The 10,367-nt window shown below is 46.2% G+C and overlaps 1 protein-coding gene across 1 annotated transcript in view; it reads right to left on the bottom strand.

Moving 5' to 3' along the window:
- Window positions 1-9,106: 9,106 nt before the first annotated feature.
- Window positions 9,107-10,367, bottom strand: part of EML2 (EMAP like 2) — a gene marked incomplete at its 3' end in the record, with an annotated part of 83,412 nt that continues 82,151 nt past the window's right edge. Inside the window, exon 6 of the mRNA XM_088464576.1 lies at window positions 9,107-9,243. Within this exon, the coding sequence (XP_088320702.1) occupies window positions 9,107-9,243 (137 nt within the window). The remainder of the gene's footprint in view (window positions 9,244-10,367) is intronic.

The following is a 10,367-nucleotide window of genomic DNA, read 5'->3' as shown; positions in this document are numbered from 1 at the left end:
AAGTAGCTAGTGAACGATTGGTGTGGGGAGTTGTAGAAGGAATGCAGGCACACAATTAGGAGGCGGCGGGGGAGGGATATTGGCCCTCATTCAGAGCCGCACGTTACCAACAGTACGCTCGTTGCGTTCCGATGTTGACTAACCGCACATGCGTCGGTGTTACACTGCGCATGTGCGTACGGCAGAATGCGAGTTTTTTTTCTCTCGTTCCTAAAATAGCGTACAGGAAGTGACATGCCAAATGTGATTGACAGAACAGGGCGTTTTTGGGTGTTGACGGGGGTGGAGATGAAAAAACGCAGGCGTGGCGAGGCGTTTTCGGGGCGTACATACATTAGCAGATGCGAACGTCAAATGTGTTCGGACCGTCTCATACGTCACTGGAACATCCGCTTTCCCTTCAAAATGCTCGCACAGCTTAGGGTCAGGATTACTCGACCACATTGGCGATGGCCTTCTCCTCCGTCCCGGGACTCAACGATGGTGCTGCGATTAATCGCGGCTGGTCAGAAAAGTAATTAGTGTTGGATTGAAAAGCGGCTTGGTATGTGTTTGGAAAGCAGTTTATTGGGATAGCACAAAAGCGTACGCAGGTGGAAATCAGAGCTGCTAATGTCAGGATTACACAATCAATTAGCGTACATTTTTGGTGTTTTATTTTGGCCACAATTTGTTGGTTATGGCCTATTGTAACAATAATGTCATCATCTTTTAATTAGCTCCCCTTTTTTTTGGTTTACTGTGGAATTTGCATCGCTATGTGATTTTTTAAACGTTCCTTAAAGAGGCCTTTTTTTTTTTTAAGAGGGTCAGTTTTTGCCTTTAGGGCCAGGATTAAATGTAACCCATTTGTACAATAATGTCACAATACAATGTCAGTGTTTTGTTTTAAATTTATTGTTTAAACACAAACAAATTGGCATAATATTTTGTTGCCTTTTTTTTGTGCCAAAGATATTTGTTAAAAAAAAAAAAAAAGCCATAACTGGTAACATCAACGTAAATACCAAATGTAAAAACATTTCACAAGAAAGGAGAGGGAAGTTTTGACCAGAAAGGAATATGAGCCAAGCACAGAAGGAGTGTGGGAAAAGTCGCCATTGCTGTCACCGTTTTCTCGCCCGTTTGGCTGGGTGAGGGTGGGCGCCAGACCGGGTCCGGGATGCCATCGGGCTGGCCTGTCCAGAGGCAGATGTTGTGGCCTCTGGACTAGGCACAGGGCTAGGCTCATTTGGAGGATTGGCTGATGTTGTGCCAGAGGTGGAGGATCCGGATGTTCCGGCAGGAAGGGAGGTCGGCTCCACCATGTGCTGGCGAACGAGCTGCTCCAGGGCATCGGCGATGCGGATGTTGGCCCTGGTATTTTCCGCCAGGGCCTGAGCAATGGTCACGTTGGCCGCAGCATTTTGCTCCAGGGCCTCAGCCACCCGTATCAGACTGGCGTCCATCCTCTGCAGAATCTCCGTATGGAAATCCGATTTGAAATTGAGTTCTGTGAGGAGGCCCACTGCCTGCGAGGGGGCACGCCCTGGACTGGCTTCTGCAGGGTCCTCAGCCGGATGTACTGGTTCCTCCCCTGCAGAGCCAGCAGAAATTCTGCGGCCAAGGCTCCCCTCTGGAGCAGACTCATCCGCCTCTGTCTCTGTTCGGAAAATTGGGAAAAGACTCACATTAGAATCTACATATTGGCACAATAGCATTTCAGAGTTGGTGACATCACAAGACTTACCTTGGCCAACATGAGGAGCCGCAAAGTCTGGCATGTCCGTATCCATGTTGGACACGCCAAACACCTCCACAGCCTGCACACACCCCTGTGCCAGCTCTTCTAAGTCTGTCAACTCCAATGACACAGGGGTGGGACCCCCACCTGTCCCCCTTGCATGCCTAGCCCTGTCGGCAAGTTTTTGCTTGAGACGATATTTGAAGTCTGCCCATCTGTGGAATGAAATTGGAACCATTATCCTTTTTTTTACAATGGGGTTTGTTTATAGGATGGGAAAGTGTTTACTTACCGCCGTTTGACATCCCGGGCTAGACGGACATAATCACCCACCCTATTGACAGCAACGGCGACCTCCTCCCACATTCTCCACTTCTGGCTTTGGCTCATATTCCTGGCTGCCTGGGGCAGGATGTCAACGCACTTCTGGATCAAAACCTCCATCTCCTTGCTTGTGAAATGTGGCTGCCTTTTTTTTTTGGCAGCTTTGGCGGGTTGACTGGGGCCAGCAGTCTCTTCCATGTCATCCTCCTCACCTATTTGGGTAAATATGCAGATTTAGCCACTTCTCAACTTGCCCAATATTATGTTTTAAAAGAATCATTGACACAAAATGCATGAAGGCCTTACCGCCGGATTTTTGACCATTGTTTCCCTGGTTTGAAGCCATGTCTCTGCTTCCAGAATGAAATCATCCAGAAATTCAATGTGATTTTGTGACGTATTTATACATGCGTCCTTAGTTTGCGGCCGCATCATTGATTGTGCGTCCCTATGATTCATCCTTAATTTGTGCGGGAAAATAAACACTATTTATGGCTTGGTGTGTGTGGAGTCGAGGTTGGATTGTTGGCGGTTAAGTTGGTTGGATTTGGTTGTTTGCGGTTGGAGGATTTGGCAGAGTTGGTTTTTTTTTGGTTTTGCTACAGTTGTTTTGGTTTTCCGTTAGCATTTTTTTGCTTTTTTCCCCATCCTTTCCTGATTTGGTAAGTTTTGTGCAGTCTAATTTGTGGCCAATTGGTGTCTACTTCTGTTTTTTGCTTAGCTATTTTTTTTTTAACACTAATTTCATCTTTTTTAGTTTGTTTTGGCTTTCGGACCCAAAGACCTTTTTTTTGGAAATTTTATATATTCGAGTTGGGTAAGTCCATTTATTTTCTTGCATTTGCGAACTAATTACCGCATTTTTGACTGTTGGTGTAGTGACTTGCATTTGCGAACAAATTAACGCATTTTTGACTGTTGGTGTAGTGACTTGCATTTGCGAATTAATTAACGCATTTTTGACTGTTGGTGTAGTGACTTGCATTTGCGAACTAATTAACGCATTTTTGACTGTTGGTGTAGTGACTTGCATTTGCGAACTAATTAACGCATTTTTGACTGTTGGTGTAGTGACTTGCATTTGCGAACTAATTACCGCATTTTTGACTGTTGGTGTAGTGACTTGCATTTGCAAACTAATTAACGCATTTTTGACTGTTGGTGTAGTGACTTGCATTTGCGAACTAATTAACGCATTTTTGACTGTTGGTGTAGTGACTTGCATTTGCGAACTAATTAACGCATTTTTCGCGGCTTATTCATCATGTAAACCAGTTTTGCTTTTCCCTTTTCCATTTTTGGGGTCCATTTGAACCCTATTTGACGTACGGTGTGCAATGTCGTTTTCATCGATGGCCAAATGTGTGTTTCGCCTATTTTATGTGTTGGCTTGCAACAATTTGACAAACAAAAAATCACCCTCGAAATTTTTGATGTCTCATTTTTGGCTTTTTTACAGTTTATACGTATCATGACAATACCCCGGCATGTAAGCAGCTATGGATGGTATCCGAAAGCTAAGTTGTTTTATGTTACTTTTGGGGTGGCTCAAAAGCCTTACATTGTAAACTTTTAATTTCAGGTAGATCTGGGGCGAATTGTTCTGGCCCTGCTCCCGGAAGACGACCAACCTCAAACTCGTCCCAGGCGTAGGCATCGTAGGCATGCAAGGCCCCAGATATTTCAAACACGTGTCACCCTTTTTGGAATGCCCGATGATGAGGTTTTAAGACGCTACCGTCTACCTCCCAAAATCATCATAGACACTCTCTCATTAATAGAAAGTGATCTTGAGCGGCAAATTGACAGTCCAACAGCAATACCACCACTGACGCAATTTATGGCGGTGTTACATTTCTGTGCCTCAGGAGCGTTTCAAACAACGGTGGGAATAGTGGCGGGCATCTCCCAATCCTCCTTTTCCCGGATCCTGAGGGCAGTGATGGAGGCACTTTTCAAGCACCTCCATCATTTTATTAAAATGCCTTTGGATATGGGTGCCCTTAGTGTGGCCAAGGCCAATTTTTACCAAATAGCTGGCTTCCCACACATCATAGGGGTTGTGGATGGTACTCACATACCACTTCAGCCTCCAGCACGGCTGGAGGCAATATTTAGAAACCGTAAACACTATCACTCCCTGAATGTAATGGTGGTATGTGATGCCTCCCTCCAGATCCTGTCCCTGAATGCTAAATTACCCGGAAGTGCTCATGACTCCTTCGTCATCCGGCAATCAGGGATATGGCAGAAATTAACCAACCTACAAGCTGGTGATGCGTGGCTTCTGGGTAAGTGGAGACCTTTAGTACATAACAATGTTAAGCTTGATACACAGTGTTCCTGATGTGGTCTATTTTTGTTCACAGGAGACAGTGGATACCCTTGCATGTCCTGGCTGCTCACTCCTTATTTGGCTCCCACACCAGGGTCACAAAGTGCGTATAATTCTGCACTTACAGCCACCAGGCAAGTGGTGGAGCGCTGTATCGGCCTTTTAAAAGGCCGATTCAGATGCCTCCACCGCTCTGGTGGCGAGCTCATGTATGTGCCGGATATGGTGTCTAAAATTGTGGTCCTGTGTGGGATATTTCACAACATTGCCATAAGGAGTGGTGTCCCAATGCAGCCAGAGGATGCCTTACCTGAGGATGGCCCCCCCGAGGTTGGTCGAAGGTCAGTATGTGGGGGGGCCATACGCGATGATGTGGTGGCCAGATTTTTTAGGTAAGTTTGAACAAAACTACAGTGTTTATACCTAATGTGTTTGTGTTTGTTTGCGAACATCTAATTTTGTTTTTTTTTCTCACCATCTTCTGTTTGTTCACATAATCTTTGGCACTCCAACGCTCACTACTTCCTGCTACCCTTACCAAACCTGGATCTGGTCCTTTTGGCCATATATTCTGGAACCCATATCGCAACGCCATGTTTGTGGAATCATGTTGGCATGGTCCTTCGTCAACCAGTTCTTGATTTTTTGTTTTTATTTAATTATTTCTTGGTATGTGTTGTATTTGAATTTATCACTGTGTTATTTTTTTGGGACTGACCACTTTGTTTTCTCTGTTATGTTGTGAATAAATGTTTGGAGAGTGAAATGGTCTTCCTTTTTTGGGACGTTAACAGCAAGTGTAACCAGGTTAACACAAGTTACATTTGACTAAGGGGTAAACCAGTACTGACGCCAGTTGAGCACAACTGAAATATGTTTTCAGCTTTCCAATCCACACCAAAAGGAAGCCTGGCCCAACCTTGGGATTTGTAAGATTGGCCTAAGCAGCTTGCGCACCAAGTAGGAACCTGGAAAATGTAGAAATATGTAATTGACACTACACCCAAAAAGGGAAAAGACATTGTTACTGTTATGTGTTTCTTGTGTCTGTTTGACATACAAAGACAAAACACAATCGAACTTTTAAAAAAGGGAAATCCTTGCAGGAACAGTCTACTTATGTCAGGCTAAACTATCTTGGTTTTGGATTTTAAAAATGAGCCACAACGTATATTTGTCTTAATAAATTTATTTAGAAAATATAACAAAGAAAAAAACTACTGGCGAAGGAGGCCAGACAGCCGGTCGAGGGCCACCAGAATGCCGATGACATGTTGGCGCATCTGCCCCACACAATCCGCCACCTCTTGCCGACGCCTCTGTTCCTCTGTGGGTGAGAAAAGTGTGTGGGTTAATACAACAATAGGGAATCCACATTAAAAAAAAAAAAAACAACCAAATCACTCCTAAACACAAACAAAACAAAAAAAAGGGGGGGCTGGCAAAAATACAAGGCCTATGTACAAATTCCCACAGGTGTGATATGTGTATGTTGAAATCACCAGGAAGAGGTAAAGGCAAACCAAAAGTCAAGCCACAAAAACACGAAGAAAGGCACGACACATGATTACATACAAACAGTTTGTGCTTTAAAAAAAAACAAAATAAAAACATACCGGGAGACAAAACGGGAGCTCCGGCCAAACCTCCATGATCCTCCTCGGAGGATCCGTCATTACCCAAAGAATGGGGAGGAGTTATGATGGACTCTGGGGAGGGGGTAATTGGAAGAGGGGTGGGTGGAGGAGAGGGGGAAGTGGGACGGAGGGGAAGGAGGCCCGACATTTCCGGGAGAGGGTCTGGGAAGGATGGGGAGGAGTGGGGAATAGGGGAAAGATTTGGGGTGGAGTGTTGGCTGGGGGTTGGGGATAGTGGCCGGGAACGCCGTCTGGACGGACGGTGACGGCGGAGTCTTGGCTGTCCCCCTAAAATATGACAAAGAAATTGCGGTTAGTTTATGGACAAATCCGGGCAACAAAACTAAAAAAAAAAAAAAACAAATAAGCCAAATAGCAGTAGAATGAATAAATCAGAAATAGAGGGAAAACATGCACACGCAGATATGAGTACAAATAATAAATAGGACAGACAGGAAAACATGCACACGCAGATATGAGTACAAAGAATAAATAGGACAGACAGGAAAACATGCACACGCAGATATGAGTACAAAGAATAAATAGGACAGACAGGAAAACATGCACACGCAGATATGAGTACAAAGAATAAATAGAACAGACAGGAAAACATGCACACGCAGATATGAGTACAAAGAATAAATAGAACAGACAGGAAAACATGCACACGCAGATATGAGTACAAAGAATAAATAGGACAGACAGGAAAACATGCACACGCAGTTTGCCCCACAAACACAAACATTAAAACCACAATACATAACACTTACTTTCCAGGATCTGCATGCGAAAGCATGCCAGCAAGCGGGGCGTTCGCCGTTGCAGGTCGGACCACCTGCGCTCCAGCTGGCCGATGTTGCGGCGTGATCCAAAGGACCGCAGGCGGGACCGTACCTCCGCATACGCGGAGCGCTTCTGCCGGTTGGTCATGGGTTGAGGTTGGCTGGTGATCCGGCGATCCATGACCTCCGTAAGCACCAGCAGCTCGCGCCTGGTGAATGCGGAGGCTCTCATGATGGCAATGGGGTTTTTCTTAAAAATCATTTTTGATAAAGTGTGTAAAAATTTTCTGATTGGCTAATGTATTTTGGAAATTAACAGGAGCAATTCTATTGGTTAGTGTATGAGTCATGTGTTCGACAGGGCCAGAAATCTCTGGAGAGTTATGATAGGCTTGATGCAGTGACATGCGTAAGCAAATTTAAATAAAGAAATGAACCCAGGGAAATATGCGGGGATACACAGCAATAGAACAATTGTTTAATTGTGGTTCACATGTTTTTTGAACAATAAAAGCGAATGTTTCATCCGTACGTATTCTGCGGGTAAACACAAACACGGACAAGAGTAAAGTTTCTTGCATTGTGTTGAAAAAAAACAAACAATTAAGGTAATTGATACATTGATTGGCATGATACGATTGATGGAGGTAGGCAGAATAAAGGAGCAGGTAATCGACATCTGACAAGGCCACTTCCTGTTTATACTTGTGCGTGCGTTCCTTTCAAGCCATTTCGGGGATGTACGCTCGCTATTTCGTACGCTCGTTAGTTAGAGGAGGGGTCGTCAGAGTTTAGGGAGGAATTTTAGATGCGAACGAAAATACGAGCGAGCCATTGAATTTAAATATTTTTGTACGTACGCCTAACGTACGTGCGCCCGCTTGCGAGTGGGTCTGAATGAGGGCCATAGTTACTATCCCGGTAGTTGGGATGCCGGCACTTAAAACGCTGGTGCCAGAATCCCAACACCTATCAGAATCCTGGTGCCAGCATCCCGATGGGAAGTACTGGGGTATGGGGGAGGGTTAGGCACTGGGGAGGGAGAGGGGGAGGGTACTGACCGACAAGTGTCGGTATCCTAAACCTGTCAGGATGTCGACGTCTGTATTCCATACCCAACCTGTGGGGTAGTTGGAGTAACCAGACAATATCAGTGATAGAGGGTACTTGGATCACAAACGGGGGAAGGGGGGGGATACTTGAGACACAATCAGGGGGTGGGGTACTTGGGATATGTGAACACACAATATAGGGGGGTATACTTAGAAGAAGAGGACACACATTCGGGGCAGACATATAATCAGAGGGGGGTACACAAGCATGTGGGGATAGTTGGAAGAAGAGGACACACATTCGGGGTAGACATACAATGAGAGGGGGGGTACACAAGCATGTGGGGATAGTTGGAAGAAGAGGACACACATTCGGGGTAGACATACAATGAGAGGGGGGTACACAAGCATGGGGGGATAGTTGGAAGAAGAGGACACACATTTGGGGCAGACATACAATGAGAGGGGGGGTACACAAGCATGGGGGGATAGTTGGAAGAAGAGGACACACATTTGGGGCAGACATACAATCAGAGGGGGGTACACAAGCATGGGGGGATAGTTGGAAGAAGAGGACACACATTCGGGGTAGACATACAATGAGAGGGGGGTACACAAGCATGGGGGGATAATTGGAAGAAGAGGACACACATTCGGGGCAGACATACAATGAGAGGGGGGGTACACAAGCATGGGGGGATAGTTGGAAGAAGAGGACACACATTCGGGGTAGACATACAATCAAAGGGGGGTACACAAGCATGGGGGGATACTTGGAAGAAGAGGACACACATTCGGGGCAGACATGCAATGAGAGGGGGGGTACACAAGCATGGGGGTATAGTTGGTAGAAGAGGACACACATTCGGGGCAGACATACAATCAGAGGGAGGTACACAAGGATGGGGGGATAGTTGGAAGAAGAGGACACACATTCGGGGCAGACACAATCAGAGGGGGGTACACAAGCATGGGGGGATAGTTGGAAGAAGAGGACACACATTCGGAGCAGATACAATCAGAGGGGGGTACACAAGCATGGGGGGATAGTTGGAAGAAGAGGACACACATTCGGGGAAGACATACAATCAGAGGGGGGTGCACAAGCATGGGGGGATACTTGGAAGAAGGGGACACATTCGGGGCAGACATACAATCAGATGGGGCTACCCAAGCATGGGGGGATACTTAGTAAACGTTACAATAATGTTACACACTGAGCTGAGGGCCCAGCTATAGACCGCTGTTATTACAGGATACACCCATTCCAGCTGTAACTCCCTCGGAGGAAGTTCCCCCTTTGCTTCTATGTTGTACAACGCAACCAGCGAGTCCGGCACATACAGAGGAACAGAGCGACCCCTGAGGTACAGCTTCACCACACCCTCCTCTACATGGGGGAGAGGGAGAAGGATCAGACACAACGTGCACCCAGCACGGGGAAGAACAATGGCGACACATTCATAGAGGCCGGCGTGGAAGTGGCTCTGCTGGATATCAGAGGCCCTATTCTTACCTCTCTATTACACCCCCCCACCCCACACCCCTGAATTATGATCCGATCTCAGGCATTTGTATATAACAATCTGGATGAGGCCGCTGAGGACCTGATGGCGCAGGCGCGGTCACATTACTTCCATAGTGATAAATGCGTATCTCCTCCCGCATACAGACGTAGCCGTCCGCATTGTCCAGATTCCTGCGTACACTACAATCAGCAGAGCGCGCAATTCCGCCTACATCCTGGTGTGTGCACCGCATGGGTGGCGATGTGACTGAGCTGCGCACCTCTCTGTACCGCTCAAGTCTGCATATTCTGTGCTAGGAAACAGATATCTATAAAGGAGCCCTGAGCTGTAATTACACAGACATCAGCGCAAATCTATCTTCTGTGTGTAATAAATGAGGATATTGGATGCACACAGTATTATACACCGTTAGCACAGTCACTAACACCGCTGCAGGTTCTGGGGCTGATTAAGCATGGATGGGTATTGCAATCGCAGCTCCATAATCGCACAGAGGTCTGCTGCCACAATATGCTAATTATTGCAATCGCACAACCAGCATAGAGACCCCCACTTCCTCCCATTACCGCTATCTCACATCTGTAATACCTCACAGTCCTGTGTATACATCTGTAACATCAGCCACAGCTCAGCCAGCATAGACACCCACTACTGCTATCTCACATCTGTAATACCTCACAGTCCTGTGTATACATCTGTAACATCAGCCACAGCACAGCCAGCATAGAGACACCCACTACTGATATCTCACATCTGTAATACCTCACAGTCCTGTGTATACATCTGTAACATCAGCCACAGCACAGCCAGCATAGAGAGACCCACTACTGATATCTCACATCTGTAATACCTCACAGTCCTGTGTATACACCTGTAACATCAGCCACAGCACAGCCAGCATAGAGACACCCACTACTGCTATCTCACATCTGTAATACCTCACAGTCCTGTGTATACATCTGTAACATCAGCCACAGCTCAGCCA

The sequence above is a fragment of the Taudactylus pleione genome, unplaced genomic scaffold, assembly GCF_031769625.1.
Source record: "Taudactylus pleione unplaced genomic scaffold, aTauple2 ptg001691l, whole genome shotgun sequence".
Classification (NCBI taxonomy): domain Eukaryota; kingdom Metazoa; phylum Chordata; class Amphibia; order Anura; family Myobatrachidae; genus Taudactylus; species Taudactylus pleione.
This window is presented reverse-complemented; position numbering and strand designations above follow the sequence as displayed.